We start from the raw sequence: 18974 nt of genomic DNA, 5'->3' as shown, positions 1-18974 counted from the left end.
CATTGATGTCACTACCGAATTTGAGGTGAATCAAAGAATAGTGTTATGCCTAAATTCTGAATTATGCTGCTTGGATGATGTTGCATCTAGGTCACACTTTATTCCATATAGAAAAGCTTTTCCAATGACTACACATTCCCTGGCTCTTTGTATGGTAAACAAAGCCAAGCAGATTTAATTATAAAGTTGTGAGTTTTAACCTTGTAGCAGCCATGTTCTTTCCACAGTCACAATGTGTTATCAGTTTATCTCTCTCCACCATAGCATAGTAGGTAGCTGCCATTGGCTCATCGTAATGGCTGAGAGGACCTGTGTCAGAGTTGCAGACCATTCCAGATCAAACTGATGATGATATATTTTGAAGGCAGCAGGATGATGATTCAATGGTGAGGTGCACGCCAACATTTATATAGTCGATACACAGGATGCTGCATTGATGTGCATCGTGAAACTTGACCAGTGATGTAGTAAATATTGTGTTAATAATATGTATTTGTTTATGTTACAGGCTGTTACTATGAAAATGATGAGTCCGTCGCTAGATGATGAAGAAGAAGAAAGTGAAGAAGAATCAGAAGAAGAAAGTGAAGAAGAGGAGGACGAAGAGGAGGAAGAAGATGATGAAGAGCAAGGTAATGTATGCATCCATTTATAGGATCTCTTGTGATTTCAATGTAAACAGCGTAATAGAAATAAAGAATTAATTTGACATACTGTATAATCTCGAATAGTCGCTCCCCTTCAAATAAACACCCCTCCCTCAGCAGTTTTTTCAACCAAGATGTTTCAAAAATGCTGACATTCCCATGCTATCTTGTCTAGAAGCTTATCAATATGCACACAGTTGGCAAAAGTCTGATCGTAAACTCAGAAGTGAACCGGAAGTCATGGTTCCAAAGTTCATAGTTTGTCATTTCAGCGTGAGTTTTAAGCTTACCTAATGATTTTAATGGGAATTATTGTTCTAAAAATGATCTCTAATAAATGGCCTCTCCCTTTGGAAAATGCAACACCCCGGGGGCAGGATATACAGTGTCTCTATTTATATAGGCTCCAACTTAATATTTATTTAACTTAATATTTATGTGCATTTTTGGTCACAAGTTGTTTTCAATGGCATTATGAAGCTTGGGCAAACTGAAATGTAATAATTTGAGAGAGTGAGCAGGATTGAACCCCGATCACTCTATTATCATGCTAGAGTTTAACAGTTGTGCTACCTGAGTTCACAGTTAGTGCTGGAGTAATATCAATTACTCCCCATTCCAGAAAAATACAGTACTAATTTTTTGGGATTAAAAAATTATTATCAAGTTCTGCCAAATAAAACAGCTCTATCCTAATCATTCATTTAGTCCTAACTGGAGATAAAAGAAAAAGTTCACTAATTTACTAATTTCTTGAAAAAAGAGCCAAAACATGCATTTTGAGCATGTTTTCTTACAATCGAGTCTCAAAAATCACAGACTAGGAACAAGTCTACGCATTCAAAATCTTGAGCATATGCCGAAATTTTGTTCTAATTTTCACTTTTTTTGTGTAACTTTAATAAATGGTTGGTTATAAGAATGAAACATGTCTTTTCCAAAAATTAGAATGCATAAACTGAAATTAGTCTTAGTACAAGTCTTTGGGCTTGATTGTCACAGCATACAAAAAACTCCCTAAAAACTCATGTTTTTGGAACATATATCCAAAAATTGCTAAATATTAAAATTTGACTTTTATCGCTAGTTTAGGATTTAACTATGTTTCATGTGGCAAAACAGGATAATATTTTTTTTATTCAAAAAAATTAGTTCTGTATTTTTTGGAATAGGGAGTAGTCATTATTATGTGCTTACATACATGATGTAGCCCAAGGTTTCTGAAGACATACATATCTCAACTTTTTTTGAGGTAAGTGGGGATGAGGTTGTTTATCACAAAATGGCCTCTATAACCTATCGGTATTCAGTTATCAGCAATCCGATGTGTTTAAAATGTGCTTACTATTTTAAACTTTACTTTGCAGATGAGGGGCCTGTGCAAAAAGTTTCCAAAGAACCTGTGATTGAAGAGAAGCAAGAAGCTGCCGTCAGTGAAGCCTTGCAGTCAGCACCACCCCCTACACCACCCCCAACACCACCACCAGAAGAACAACAGTCAACAGAAGATGATACTAATGCTGCTGCTGCTGCTGATGATGATGATGATGAAGCTGCTGAAGAGGAACAAAGCAAACCAGAAGACAATGAAGAAGAAAATGTAGAAAAGGAGGAAGCAGAAGAGGAAGCAGCTGTTGTTATAGATGCAAATGAGGAAGTATCAGGTAACTCCAGTCTCATTGCCAATGGCATAGTCCAGTGACCTCCATTCAATAATCATAGCATAAACTATGGACGAAAGATTAACAGACCGCATACAACCAGTCAAAGTCCCTGTGCATTGTATGCTGTGAGTTCCCGCATATTCATGAGGGCCGATTGTTCGATCATGCTGTGTCTAACAATCATGCCAGCATTGTGTGCCTTCGCATATACGCGATAGGCGTTGCGTGATTACGTGATAGACCATCAAAATACGCGGTAAGTGCGTAGCCATCTCGCCTGTCGCATTTCATGGAACAATCTGCCCTCATAGGTTGATGCCGAGACTTTGACTGATTGTACGCGGTCTGTTATCTCTTTCGTCCATGGCGTAAACATTGGCCTCAAGTTGTTGGGTATGAGATTTGATACCCAACATATTCAAAGGTCATTCTGTGAATGTAGAAGCATTTTGGGGCTTATGAACTTGATCCTGACAGATGATTATGTTTGAGGCCCTAGCGCAGGGTTATCTCTTTCGTTGAGTTGAGTGCTGGCTCCTGGCACAATATTTTTAGCGAATGCAAGGGATTGGGGAATAGGCACCCCCTAAAAAACTTACTGGAGGCTTTTTGGCAAAGGGGAAGGAAGGAAGAAGATGAAGAGAATTTTTTCCCTCGAGTGCTAGACACATAAATGGCCATAGCTTGCCACGGGGGAGTATCTTGGCAGGCCCTGCTTTCCGGACCCATATGTGCTTCCGCATGATAACACAATCACATCACATGGGTAACTCTGTGGTTGCTTGGTGCTGTAGCTTTTTGAAGCTTTCAGTCCTGTTAGGGTTAATCTTCATTATTATAATTATTTTCTCTTCAATTTCAGACGAAGAAGAACAAGAATCTGAGCCAGAAGACTCCAGGGAACACTCCAGCTCTGAGCCACATTCTGAACCCCCAGCAGCAGTTGAAGAAGAACAAACACTACCTGCCAATCATCTCCCTCCAGAACTCCCTCCAGACCTCCCGGAGGTTGATCAACAAGAGACAACCCCACCGGAGGTTGACCAAGATGAAAGTGTACCTACTGAAGAAGTGCCAAGAGCTTTATCAGAAGAGGATGAGTTGGAGAGGAAACTGGAAGAGGAGGAAGAAGAGGAGGAGGAGGAGGAGGGGCAAGAATCAGAAGCTGTTGCTGGTGAATCAGGTAGTATGAACATGAGTGCAACGGAGGATGATTTACCTGATTTCACTAGTCCGTCGTCTGCTTCTGCTGATAGAGTTTCAGAAGAACCGTCGCAACCACCACCACCATTTGTGCCCGATTTACCACCTGAATTACCAGCGGAAGATGAAGAAAAACCAAAGAGGAAAAACACAGGGTAGGTCATACAAACACATTAAATTTTTCAGTGAAGTTTATTGTATCTGAACCAGAATGCATTTACTTGTGTACGTTTCAGCAAACACTGTTGCCTTTATCAACAATTGATGATGAGTAATTGCTGCTGGCAACCAACACTGGATGTATCTCTAGCGCAGGTCTTGGCATCAAGATCAAAGGTCATTTGAAGTCAACTTGTCAAATAGGTTGGAATTTTTTTTTTTTAAGTCGTCTCATATGTTTAGACGACCTAACTGGGACCGCCATCCCTCTTTTTGTTTTATTTTTCCGTTTTTTGAAAGAAAAAAGTGAGACGGTCGGAACTGGACAAACTAACAACTTTTTTACTTCATCTGGTAAAATTAGCTGTATATTTTTCAGCTACAAATCAATTTTAAAATATCCACTCATAAATTTTAAAATAATTGTATTAACAAAAAAAGGTTTGTATTGACCATTGCGCAGTCTGTTTAACTACATACAGTTATTATCTGATCTCAACTCCTGATATTGTTAAATTCATGTTATCAATTCATTCTGTTTAATTAATTTTTATTGCTCCATACTTTTGCCTGTATGTTAAGGTGACGATGTCTGTCTGCTTGGATCAAATGGTATCACATATTTCAAATTCAAACCATTTGGCATTAACAAGCTATGGCATTGCAGAAAGCAGAATCTTGGACAACTATAATGAAAGACAAAGATAAGACTAGTTTGCGTCTGACGTCATCTGTCAATCAAACTCGAGCATGGTTTGTTTACAAGTGTCGTGATGATATGAGTTGCTGAACATGGCGCTAAAAGCGGGCGCCTTATTGTTAATTTTGCACCTTCAAACACACAAACCATCTCAAAAGTTAGGCCTTAATAGTAGGAAACTTTCTTTCGCAAAAGGACCATGTCAACAATGCCTAGAAAAGCTGCTTTTTGCCTTGTTAAAGTACATAATTTTTCGCTATTCACTGCTATTCCTTTTCTCCAATCGGCACTAGATAAATCGCCCTTCCTTGTATGCGCTACTAACTAATCAAGGGTCGTAAAGTATTTGATTGACAGTGACGTTAGGCGCAACTAGTCTTTTTTATCTTTGTCTTCAATTGAATACCTGAGTGGAAGAAGGGCCCAACTCCATCAAAACTGTTTTTGAGATATTAAGAAAAAACTGAATATTTGGAAAAATTTTATAGACAGAATGTTTTCATCTTCAGGGGACATTTAATACATGAACATACAGTATTACATACATTCGAAATAATATATGATGTTTCCATGGCAAGAGTACGGGTCTTAATGGGAGCTGGAGTTGAGCCCTTCTTCCACTAATATACTGCAAGTGCCAGTTTCGTAAGCAGATGTGTTATAAAAAGCTACATAAATTTGGAAATTATCCATTAATTGCACAAGTAGAAGCATGTAATATGTTAGCAAGAAAGTTTATTGTAGTGAAAAGCAAAATTTCATGGATGAACAAAATTCCTCTTTAGCCCAATATTTGTGGAAGAAGGGCCTATCTCCATGGAGTGGGGCCTTTCCTCCATGAAAACCAGGATTAAGTGTACGTGGCAGACTATTTGGAAAGTGGATTTTGGCTCATCTTTCACACACAAGGAAGAACAGTCTGCTGGCAATAAAATGCTGGGTCTAACTCATTTTTGCAAAAAACTGTGCAACCACTACAATGTTTAACAGCCTTATTGGGATGTGGCAGGAGTTTTAAAAACAACAAGCCCTGAACAAAATATGATGCATGCGCATACTGCCAGGCAAAAACAATGGAAATTGTGATGATGCGTGCACATACTAGCAGGCATTGACATCAGAAGTCAACTCATCTATATCTACCTATTTTTATTTCAGAATGGAAGATATATTTGGTAGTGATGATGATGATGATAATTTCTTTACGACTCCAGCACCAGCTAAGAAGAAAGAGAAGCCACCAGCAGCAGCAGCCACTCCTGAGCCTCCTAAGTCAGCTCCACCAAAACTAAACAACAACAATGATGATGATGTAAGGTTTGCTACTTACTTTCAATTCCCAAAGAAAAAGTAGAATAAGACAATTTGGCATTGAATTTGCAATGCATTGTGGGATGGTTTGGTGCAGCGGAACTCTGACCTATCGGTTAAAATTGTTTAAATTATTACTTATTCATTTATTAATGTAATAATGGTATCATTAAAATAGTTTAAATAATTACTTTGTGAGAGGACAAATATTTTTTTTTATCTTTGTAAAACATTTTAATCAATATTTTAATTATAAGGACAAGAAAAAAAGCAAGTTCATGATATGTCAAAGTTCAGCTATACTAAAATTGGCCAAAACAGTCCTTCAATGCATTAGGAATTTGTATTGCCGATATCACTTTATTTTCTTATCTTGTGTACTTAGAAGTTGATATTGACATAGTGTGGTAGAAATTATGAAATGACAGTGAACATTACATGAATTGGATCTAGACCATTTTTGCCTATCTCGGAGCATCAAACAGTTGATGTGGGTGCTGTGTGTTGACTCAGTGTGTCTTTGTTATCGTCATATGTGATTTCATTGTCATGTGTGATTATGTGTTTCAAAAACTGATTAGATAGACATTCCTCCAAAGGAAAACCCCAGGATGGTGGTCAATAACAAACTAAGAAAGCTAGAATACTGCCAAACTTCACATCCACAACACCATTTGTGTCATGTTACATTTGTACCAGCTCTGTTACAGCATGACTGATGTCGCTCATGAGTGAGCAAATGTAGAGAGGTGCCTTATAGGAATTCTATAAAAACATATTCACAGGCTCCCATCCCCTCTGTGCGGCGACAACATACACATATTAGCATTTGTGTACATCCATATCAAAAGGATGCACTTGTCGGCTGCTACAAGTCTCTTTTTACATCCGTAACCACCCGGGTATAAGCCCACCCTCAGGTATAAGCCCACCCCCTGTTTTTCAAAACATTCTGGGAACAAGGGTGCACTCGGCTATAAGCCCAGTACTAAATTTTGGCCAAGTTCTTAAATCAAATCAATGCTTTTCTCTCACATTTAAGAACAAATATAAAAAAATATCAGTTGATAATTAACATTCCACACTTATAATTTTAAGAAATTGACATAGATGATAGAAATTACTGGTACATTGGGCATATACAAATGGGGATGATTTTTCTTATTTCTTAATTCAATTAATCGCCCCCCCCCGGTTATAAGCCCACCCCCATTTTTGAAGAAAAATCTGCCATCTAGGGGGGTGGGCTTATACCCGAGTGGTTACGGTAATAATAGCTAAGAAAGAAATACCAGACTCATATCAAGTAGAGGTCACTTCAAATCATTCCCAAGGCACATCGTGACACATGTGACTTGGGGATGATTTGAAGTGACCTCCACTTGATTCTGGTACTTATTCCCAGCTATTATGTAAAAAGAGACATATGTAGCAGCTGACAAGTGCATCCTTTTGATATGATGTACACATTTGTGAAAAGGTTAAGCCTCTGATTTTGAAGAAAGTCATTTCATAATTTCAATTCTGCTTTTGATGCATCGTATTTGAGCTAGTGTCTTACTTAAAGTAATGTCCATATAGGCTATGTATCTATAAACCTTGCATATGCCAGTTAATCTTGCCATTTTTATTACTAATTCAGTGAAGTTTGTGCAAAATAATGTTACAAAAAGGCTGTGAGAAATGTTACACAATTAATGTGCAATATGTAACTTGCATCAGTGTTTAGTGAACTCAGTGCAATATAATACATATAATATACATAATTATATTTTTAGTGTTTGGTTGCCCAGAAAGCTACTGGCCCTTTAGACCATAGAGGCATAAAGTTCACTGGCCCGACAGTGAAAGTTCCTGGCCTGTGCCAGCGGTTATTTCAAGCCTTGAGTGAACTGTGTGTATTGAACAGCACACTACAGAATATAATGGTACCCAAGTACATGACCCATCCTCTTATTGAGGAACAGTGTATTTGATGGCATTGTTCACACCTGTTGAATGTTGCGTGATCAGAGATGCCAAATCTTGTATTCATTCTTATCATTGACCAAAATGAAAAGAAAAGAACAATTAGTAGACAATAGATGACATTCAAACAATATTCATCATGTTCACATGCCTCATGTCACTGTTCCTGACTGTTTTTCATGAAGGAATTCCACATTCGGAAAGCTTTAGGAAAAATTCTGCTGGAATGATGCTGGATTTTGAACAGACCTGCACTGGCATCTATTTTCAGGTGTCCAGAGATATTTCTCATGATGTTATCTACTTAGGTTATTTTATTTTATTTATTTTTTATTTGTGAGAGGTTAAATTTGAATTCTCAGTATTATTGCTGCTTAAAAGTCTTTCATGACATTTTGTCAAAGCTGTGTGATCATTGTTATTATGTATGGTATTTGCCTTATAATTAAGCTGAGCTATATGATTATGTTCATTTATAAGTATTGTCATTATTTTTAACAATTCGTCCAAAAGGCCAGGTGAAAACCCCAGTAGTGCTTTAGGGTGGCCTAAAACATAGACCCAGTATAGGATCTGTTTAGATTATGATACTACAATTACTTAAATCAATTTAAACTAGATGAACAAAACATTTCAATGTGCTGTAAATGTTTGTATGATAACTTTTGTGTGTTCCATAACATTAACCTGTGTCTTAGCTAGAAATTGAGCTATGCCCATCATTTAATTAAAATTGACTCTATATCTGTCCTTGCAAACATTGAGTTCCAGTTGAAATCCACACACCCCCTATGGAAGACATAACCTTAATCTCCCACACAGGGGGTGTAGATTTCAAATGGAGTCACCCATTCAGGTAAATTCACACTCTTGTGTGGAAGAATAAGGTCATGTCTTCCATAGGATATGTATGAATTTCAACTGAAAAAAAACCCCAACTTTTCAGTTAATTAAAACTGCTAGAAGCTATAAATTTAATGTAGCATCGGTCTCAGTAGCAAAATGATGGGTGGCTAGCCAAGACACTGTCCCTGGCACAACTGGCTGCTGTAGATCCCAAAGCAACACCAAACATTAAAGCACACTATTTAGTCAAACATCCACCTCACTTCTTCCCTCATGTTTCCCTCCTTATTCCCTCTCTTCTGGTCTAATTTTCTTTTTTTCTTATTCTTTCTTTCCGCATGTTCTCTTTTTTCCTTTCTTACTTAATAGATGTTTCTTTTCTTTCTTTCCTTCATTCTCCTTCCTTCATTTTGTGTTTTGTTAATTTCTTCTCTTTCCTGCTCTTTCTTGTCTCTTTTGTAATTGAATTCACCATTGTTTCTCGTGATACTGTAGCCATCAAAATAGTAAGTCCAGATGATCTGATTTCAATTTTTGTTTACATTGTTTCTCATGGATTTTCCTCTTTTCCATTAGCCTCATTGAGCTATTCTATTTAAAATCCATACACCTATGGAAAACATGACCTTAATCTCCCACACAGGGAGTGTGAATTTCAAATGGAGTCACCCATTCAGTGTCGTCTGCTCCAAAATGGGCTATTCCAGTTGAAATCCATACACCCCTTATGGAAGATGTGACACAGGAAGTGTGAATTTCAAATTGGGGTTATCTGAATGGGTGACTCCATATAAAATCAACATTCCCTGTGCGGGAGTTTATGAACATGTCTTCTACAGGGGGTGTATGGATTTCAACTGGACTAGCCCATTAATTTTTCTTCATCCTCTTTATCGTTTCATTTTTTTTTTCTCCAACTTTCAATTAAAATCCAAACCTTCCTATGTAACAATTAGTAAGTTTTTAGCGGGTTCGCTGTCGGACAAGTTTACAACTGTCAAGCTTTCGTCAGGAGTACATGTAGCTCCGACTTCTTTAGGACAAAGTACTTAAGTATGAGACATATAGGCTGCCCCTTGCCTACTGGTGGCTCTGAAAAGAGCTGTTCACTGTGAACAGTAAAAAAGCAGACCTTGCCATCAGTGCTACCCGTAGGCAAGGGGAGGTGTACATGTCTCATACTTAGGTACGTTGTCCTGAATAAGTCAGAGCTACTTCTGACAAAAGCTTGACAGTTGTAAACTTGTCCAACGGCGAACCCGCTAAAAACTTACTAATTGTTATGCACTCCCGTCGTAAAAGCCTATCCCACAACCTTCCTATGTAGTTGTGATATCTTGTCATGCAACATACGAGACGCAGGTGTAACACCATACAGCTCTGTGTGCCCTTGATCCGGGCCCTTGATGCACATCATTCATCAACCATTACTGCACTCTAATTTGATTCATTAGGTTCCCTGTTCCTTCCTAAGATCTTATTCATTTCTGATCTTAATACAATTCATAATTTAATTGGTGAAATATGTTGATGATTGTAAACATGTTGATAATATAGTTGTGTGCATATTTTGATATTTTTATTACAGATTATAAATTGTAAGATATTTTATCAAGTTATTAATCCATCCATTAATGGCATTTCCATTTGACCACTGACATACCCCTGTGGAAGGTTTAAGAAACATCTTCTGCAGAAGGAGTATGTTTTTCAAATGGAATTGGCTAAGGTTAGTATTTTGAAACCCATATTCCCCTGTACTTATTATGGCTGTACTTATTGTATCTTCACAACTGGAGTGAGTATTTTAAGTTGAAGTTACCCAATTGTTTATTCTATTTTTAACTCATCCTCCCTCTGTGGAAGACAGAGGGAGTATGGATTTCAAACAGAATAGCCAACCTAATCAGAGATGATGTGTTATGTTTGCTCAAACTCAATCATAAGAGACATTACAGAATATCAGTGTGACTTCAGTATTTAAAGTGTAATTTACTAATTTTATCTTTAACTAGTTAGTTTTGATTGACTGCAAAATAATTTGACATCAAAATTCTGTAACAGGCCAGGGTTGAAAGAATATGTAATAGGTGATATACAGAGACAAAGATGGCTACCTTATTTTGTTTTACTAGTTGCATTATCATGATACTGGCTAATTTTATATTATCTGGTCACAGGGCCTAAATTTCGACGAGAATCACAGAATCGATTCTCGTAAGATTCAGTTGTGAGAATCAACTTCTCTCATTGTATCATACAATAAGTACAGTGACTATGATGGATTTTGATTCTCGCAAACCAAGATGAAATCTAGGCCCTGGGTCACAAATTGTCCATTGATGCATTGAATGATTCATTTTGGTCATCCCTGCTGCTCTTACTATGGGCTGCTTGACCCATTATCATGGTGAGTATCTCATTGCCTGCAAGCATGCATGCTGCCTAATGCAGTCATCTTTACCAATACTATATACATTCAATTAATCTCATTCAGTATTTCTGCTAGTTCCCCTTTGGTGATAGACATTGAAGAATGGATGGTTTCACCTATTTCTTTTAACTCATCAAATATTTGCAACCTATGCTTAGAAAGCCGCATAAAGTGAGCCAATTATTTCATCAATTATTGCTATATGGATGTAGATATAATCTGTTTATAGTATCATTTCCACCGTTGTTAGTAGTAATCAGATATTCAGGATTGAACCAGGAGCCCCGACCAGAAGCCTGTAGTAGACTTAAGAATTGCATTGGGCTACTGCCCCACCCCCTTTCCATTAAAAACTTTTGTAAGTTTCTTTATACACCCTAAACCCCAATTGGGATTATTTATTTCAAGTGACCAGGTGACTAGATTGTCACATATTGCTAGGGGCAGTGTCTTAGCTAGCCACCCGTCTGGCCGTCATTTGAGACGGGGCGATTGCTCCTGGGACGGGCAAAATTATGCCTTTGACAGATGCTATATTATAAATTGTATGTGTTGAGAAGCTAATTGACCTTTTTAGTAGACCCAATTTGTAGAACAAGGCCATATCAGCACATATTTGAACTCTTTGAACCCCCAATGGACTATAGGCGTCTGGTAAATGTTTTAAACGTCAAATTAGGACAGGCAATTTTATTCAAATGACTGGCAACCCTCAATTTCTAGCTAAGACCCTGGCCAGGGGCAGTGCAAGGGGAATGAGTTATCATATGCAAGAAGACTAAAGAAGGCCTTGTGCACTTCAGCTTGAAAAGTAGTGTGTAATGCATTTGTCAGAAAATGCCTGTTGCCCAAAACAATTGGTAGTCAAATGTTTACAATAAGATGTATCATATTTCCTTGGAGGACAATAACATGGATCTTGGTCCTAGTCCCCTTAAAATTGTGTTTTATTCCATATTTGGTCACATGATCAAGATTTGGGTGACTAGGGCAAGATCCAGGTTGCTGCTGTGTTATGCTAGGGACATTGTTTGGAGGAATGAGTTATTGCTACCATTCTGGACTTAAGTGATCGACAGTGAAAAGTGGCATATCTTTTAAGGTGCTTGTAACGTAAGGCAATATCCAGGTATCTTGTTTTCCTTTCTCCTTGTAGCCTGCGAACTTTGTTATCTAAAAACACTTAATCAATTTTGATTTGCTATATTTTATCCATTATGTGGGTTAAGGAATCCACTGTATATCCAACCTTTAGGAGTTAGTGAAGTCTCAGCGCTAGTCTTTTTACTGTTTTTCCCATTTGACTCCTATATCTGGTGTGGAAGAGCTTTGTTCTTGTAATGTAATACAGAGGGCTTGGGTTCAAATCCTGACTGGTCGGTGGATTAATTTTCACTGGCTGTCATTTATTCCATGTAGTGAAGAAGTCCCGTATAATTATATGTGTACAATTTGATCGGCTGTATGGGTATCTATGTTCCTCCATATATAGATTTGTATATCTTATATTTCAGTATGTCTATTGATTATTCAACCTACTCATAGGCCTATTACAGTTGAAATCCATACACATCCGTATTTTGAATGGGGATACCTGAATGGGTGACTCCCATTTGAAATCTACACCCCCTGTGTGGAAGATTAAGGTCATGTCTTCCATAGAGGGTGTATGGATTTCAGCTGGAATTGCCTTTTTGCAGACTGTCTCTATAATTATGGTGTATTGCAGCCCTGTCTGCCTGTTACAGAACCTTGCTTATATTATTATTATTGTGCATGAAAATTCCTAACAAAAGTCTTCATTTTTACCATCATATTTATGTTTCACATTCCTTGGAATTGATCATGTTTCATTGATTTTTAAAATAATGTTGTGTTTGTGCGTGGGGGTGTGTTTGTAAACAAAGGCAAACATGGACACATGCACAAGAAATCTTTGTAATTTCAGACATATAGAATTTGCAGTTTTCTGCAAAATGGCTGGAAAATGCATTATAGCCATTGACAGCAGTTGTTAGGGTGATATGCACTCTGATAGTAAAAACTTGAGTCCATGGTCAGGCAGATTATAATCAAATGTGTGTGTCCATAGTGGGATAGTACAAATTAATAGTGCGGGTTGATGTCCACAGTTGCCAGCGTTCAAATGTATGTGTTGGGGGGGGGGGTGTATGTGTTTGACATCAATAGTGAACATTTGTATGAAAACATCTTGCACAGAAACGCAGATGGTCCTCGGTTCAAAACTTATGCAATAGACTAGAAATACCTTTAATTGCATTTCAAGATAAATCCCCTATTAGTTTGTACTAGGCGTGTCCACAGTGGCCGTGTTAGAAAATTAAGCATATAGAATTGTGGAAAATGTCCTCAATATGGCAATTGAAAGCCCTGGAACACAGTCCACAATTGGATAATTGTGTGCATGTCACAAATGTGTGAGTGCGGTGGGGGTATGTATCCATGTGTGTTTTTGTTTGTCATGCAGGATTGTCTGTATGTCTCTCCATGGTGTGTGTGGGGGTGTGTTGGTAAACCCGTGTATTGAGGATGTTGACCAGCATACACTTCTCATAACAGTGGGTAACCACCAACCATGGATGTCCTCGCTTACTTCCCTCCCCCACAAACATATTTCAAACAACGTAAAAATGCATGTAAGTCTATTATACATGATATTTATCTAGTATACTTGTACTTTGTTTTTGCTTTTACAGGACTTGAAGCCACAACCTCCACCACCATTATTTGGAGATGATGATGACGATGATGATTTAGACTGGCTGAACTGAAGATACATTCCAACGTAGACAAGATATAATCCTATATTGTTTTCCAAGCTGTACTGTAACACCCTTCTGCAATCTGCACTGCATGCCCATAGCAGATACATACATGTAAGGCTAATGAAAGTTCATTCCAAGTTTCCTGTCACCCACCGGCATCACTGTTTCATTTTGGCCAAAACCGGCATTATATTCATGAGAAAGTCGAATATCTGAGAATTGAGATGGAAATAATCAAAAATTTCAAACACTCAAAATGTCAGACATGCCCTGGTGACGATTTCGGCAGTTTTTCTTAGTTGTAGGGGTAAAGGATGTAATCAATGAAAATTTAAAGATTCCCTCATCATGAGTCTGATTATACAAATTGCAAATTTCTTTTCTCAATTTGTTGCAAAATATCTGTAAATGTGATTTAAGCATTAATCCCTGTTTTGACATGGTTTTACATCAATAATGAAATACCGTCAGATAATATACAATGAAAGAGTCACTTCATCACTTGACAAGAAATATGTGATGGGAAACTTAACATCAACTTTCATTAGCCTAATGTAACTTGCTGGCAGGTGGGTCAGAGTTTGATATAAAATTGGATTGATTGAGCCCATATTTATTGGTCAAGCTATGAGTTTTAAAATATTGGACGAGACATAGTCGAGTCCAATATTTTAAAGCTCATAGCGAGACCAATAAATATTGGGCGTAAAGCATCCAATTTTATCATTATTATGTGTTGGATCCAATATTTTCACACACTTGGATTCATCAAAACATAATAATAAAAAGTACCTGCCTACCTCCCTGGATATGGGTCAATGTGAGTAGTCCAAACAATTTAAATATCATATTGGCAATTTTTTTTGTAGTCTAGTTGTTGACTATGTGTATAGTTTCCATAGTTACCAACCCATTTCGCTAGTGTCAAAATAAGTTAAAAATACAACCTTGATTGTTTACTTAATTTGAAATGACTAACAACAGTAAAACACAATTATTGTAAATGTGGATACTTGTATTCAACCTAATTAATGCCCCTTAACCCCCTGGGCACTACCTGCCGATCTAACATTGCCTCTGATTGGTCAATTACATGATATCTTCACTTTAATCACCAATCAGAATGGAGCTTGGAAATAAGCACCCCAATTTTTTGTGGTGAAATTATTCATAACAATGTTGCTGATTGGTCCAATTGATAATGAAAGTTCTCATGGGGTTAACTCTGTATGTTTAAGTGCCCCTTTCAGCACACTTATAACAGAAGAGGTAAAAAATGCTTCTTGCTTCACAACAAAATCAATCAACAGAGAGTTATTTTTTTCTGTGGTATTATTTTTTTTTTAACTACGACATTGTTTTACATGAAAAATGTCCAATTTGACTTTCAAAATATGGACTTACATAAGTACCTGGGATGCTATTAGGTTGAATACAATATTAAAAAACTAATTAACAAGAAGTAATTATTAGATCTGAGAGTTAATTTTGTACTAGAAACAAACTTTTGGTAGGAGGGTTTTTTTGGTATGGTTTTTCTAAATAATTTGTTTTAATGTTATGTGCAATTGCGCTAATCAATGCTTATAGTGCACAGTTTATTCCATGCTGTTATATTGTATAATGAATGCATCAAAAGAAGTTTTTAAAGTCCCATTCAGTGATCCCGGCGAAAGAGTAAAAAAATTAAAATTGTTTATAAATTGCTTAAAAGTGAAGGATTTTTGAAATGAAAAATTTATCATAAAACAAAGCAAATTGACGAAGTTGAAGCCCCATTCAAATACATGTAGCTAATTTATATACGGTCAGTATATAAATTACAGATTCATGTAAAATGTTTTATTTTCTTCGGCTGAACCACTAGCAGGCTATGTTAACATATCTATGACAATTACAAAGGTACCAAAGTATCCAGAAGTCAAAATTGACAAATGTCCGTAATGGAAGAAGCATTATTTAATATTTGTGGGTATAATGTTTTAAAAAATTGACCAACCAACCCAAACTTTCCATTTTTCCCACTTGAGGGCCACACAGCATTTTTTTTTTTTGCTTAATTTTGATTCAAGAAAATGATTAATGTTACTGAAAACCACATTATTTTTTGGTGGCACAAAATGTTCATGATTTGTAAAGAACCACAATTTTTGTGGCATAAAATTTTCATGAAATTTATACATTTTCTTAAAGGCCTAAAGGAAAAAGAAATATTGTGAGCATAATAATTTGAGTGAATTCATTTCACTCATGAAGTTTTCATGCACACAAACATTGCGAGGATCTAGTGTAAGAAAGGCATATCTGCAATAGCTGCCAGGTGCCATTGTGTACAATATAGAATGCAGAAATGCTCAAGTTATCTATAGGGCAGCTATTGCTGATAGTGCTTTCTTGCTCCAAACCCTTGATTTCATGCTTTACAGTAAGCTTAAATTTCCAGTGATATATGATACGTAAAGATTTTACATGTGCATTAGCTATTATACCGTTATCTATACATGTACATGCCCTCACTATATCTACGGATAAATAGGACAGTGTTAAAATGTTTTTGTCTATGTCATGTTCAAGATTTATGTAAATAACTTCAGAATTATGAACTTGTATTTTTGTACAAAAATAGATCATGAATATTAACGATGAAGTATATAATGATTAATATTTGTCTTATGTTGCAATTCATTAATGTTTTAAATGAAATTTAATGAAATTTATTATTTCATTTAATGAAATTTATTGTTTTGGCTTTTATATCTTGTTTCTTCCTGACATACGCAAGAAGAAGAAGAATGTTTTAAAATGGTGTATGAAGAGTATATGAATGATAGCTGGGCTTAGTAAATGGTTATTGTATTTGATCTAATTAGCACCCAGTGTGCATATCAAGGTTATAACTTTCCTAGAAACTGGACATTTTCCATTCTAAAACAATAGCAGAAATCCCATTTGAAGATCACAGCTATTGCAACTCAACAACCATGTATTGGGCTAATACAATTGAGGAAGATTTTGGAATCCCAAACCAAATTCAATAGTTTGAATAATTGTATCAATTGTATCAAAAACATGGAAAAGGTGTGGAAGTTTCTATAATTCCAAACAAATGTTCTCATATATGAGGCCTAAAATCAAACTAGATTTTACAAATTTCAACAAAATTATGTAAAATCTAACTCAATTTGATAAATTTCAACAGTTTTCCAGCTGGATTGAACATTTTCCCTCTGATATTCCAGACGTTCTGGAACAAGTACATGGAAAAGTCACAGGAGTGCTATTTAAGGATGAAGTGCTAATTTGGTAATTTGGTCAAATACAGAACATACATAGACTAGAAATTAAACTCAGCTCAGTTATCATAAATACATTGGCCTTTCAGACTTCTTTGTATGAAACTACAAGTAACACAGAATTGTATTTGTATTCTGTCATGATTTATAAGGGAACAACCCAATATCTGATGACATCCTGTAAAAGAAATACTTTAGTTACGGGGAGCCTGTGGTCAAAAAATTACATTTGTTAGAAAATAGTTAAAATATTGGTCAAAGCTGATCTTTGTTGTTGGAATTTTCAACATTTCACAATAACATTTCAGGGGGAGGGGTCAGCCTCCTAATGAAAGCACTGTCATTTATAGGATGTCATCCAACTTTTTTGTTTTGTTCTCTTAAGTTGCAGTAGTTTCCCAAAGTAGAGATTTGAATGTATAGATTGTGAAGCTTTTTATTTTAAAATGTGTTATAACATCTTGCTTTCAGTTTATTAATATATAATTTGTTTCATATATTTTTAGTGTTTCTAATCCCAAGTTAAATGCCTTTCAATTTATTATATTTTTTGCACTGTTCCCAGAATTATTTTATTACTGATAACAAAGGTTCCAAGAAGTTGGATCTTTGGTGTTGTTCACTAGCCCCGTCATACAGATATGTACCCCATTTTGAAGTTTTCTTTGATTGTAACTTGACAATGAGTTAATGGTATAAATCCTTATCATGACACATAATGTAATTTATCAAACACATACAGTAAGCAAAAGAAATAAGGTACCTGTTATTTTCACCCCTGTATATCCTGAACAAAGACGGATTTGTCACAATAGAAGCAACAGCCAATAACTGCATCTTTTAGCTCGGATTTAAGACCTCATTCGTTGAAATCTGTCAAGAAACAAAGACACAGTGATCAAAAATCCCAAGGTAGATGTAAATTCAGAAGTTGCCAATTGCTCCATTGGATGGCCGTGCTTTCCATTGATTAGAACATTAAAATGCAACTTTTGATTTTGTTCCTTTCTAGGGTATGCAATCACCATTTCTTGACCAATTTCAACAAAATGAGGTATGAAGTGAGAGCTAATGGGTACAAGTATTGGCTGCTGCTAGTTTCAATTTTGACTTAATTTCTTTGTTTAGGATATACAGGGGTGAACATAATTGGTATCTTAATTCATTTGCTAGGCTATAATTGCCCATATTTGATGGTAGAAATGTCTATTTGAGGGTGCTCTATTTTACTAAAAGAATATATGAAGAAAACTGTAAACAGTTTCAATTTTGGTGAGAGATTTGATACCAAAAGGGGTCATTGGATGAAAAGTCAATGACCAAAAAGGAGGGCCATTTAGTGACACTGGTAAATTTTGGGGTTGTAACAGTGCTGAAATATAAAAATTTTCATATTTTTGATACAAAAACATCAAAATGTACTAACTTGTTTAAAATTGCAAACACTTCGAAGAAAACTGTTCACATTTTTTTAATTTTAAGAGAAAAGAAATGTGATGTGAAATTGATAGACATTCTTGAAAAACAAGGGGAGGCATTGGGTGACCACATTGGGTGGCAAAGATTGGCTGAGAGCGAGGGAGTGGAAATAAGGTGGTTTAATTCTGTGATAATTTGAATTTCAGAAAGTAGGAATAATGTAATCATTTACATATTCCATTGCTGATGATCGAAAAGATTTTAATATAATGTTTATTTGTCAGTATTTGTTGCCGTTACATGGATATTTTTGACAGTACTTCACTAATAGTGGCTATTCAGTTGACATCCATACACCCCTATGACCACAGGGAGTGTGCGTTTCAAATGGGGTTACATGAATGGGTGACTCCATTTGAAAGCTACACCCCCCTGTGTGTGAGTATGGTCATGTTTTACATAGGGGGTATGAATTTCAGTTGGAATACCCATGCAAATAAATAAATGAACAAAATAGAACAATTCTGATGAATATATTGAGATA

The 18974-nt window shown here is 36.2% G+C and overlaps 1 protein-coding gene across 1 annotated transcript in view; it reads left to right on the top strand.

Annotated features, from left to right (window-relative positions):
* Positions 1–16410, top strand: part of LOC140165698 (FK506-binding protein 15-like) — a 126449-nt gene extending 110039 nt beyond the window's left edge. The window contains 5 exon segments of the mRNA XM_072189007.1: positions 509–632; positions 2015–2311; positions 3174–3669; positions 5532–5685; positions 13650–16410. Coding sequence (XP_072045108.1) covers positions 509–632; positions 2015–2311; positions 3174–3669; positions 5532–5685; positions 13650–13724 — 1146 coding nt within the window. The 3' untranslated portion in view covers positions 13725–16410.
* Positions 16411–18974: the final 2564 nt, after the last annotated feature.

Source organism: Amphiura filiformis, chromosome 12 (genome assembly GCF_039555335.1).
Source record: "Amphiura filiformis chromosome 12, Afil_fr2py, whole genome shotgun sequence".
Classification (NCBI taxonomy): domain Eukaryota; kingdom Metazoa; phylum Echinodermata; class Ophiuroidea; order Amphilepidida; family Amphiuridae; genus Amphiura; species Amphiura filiformis.
This window is presented reverse-complemented; position numbering and strand designations above follow the sequence as displayed.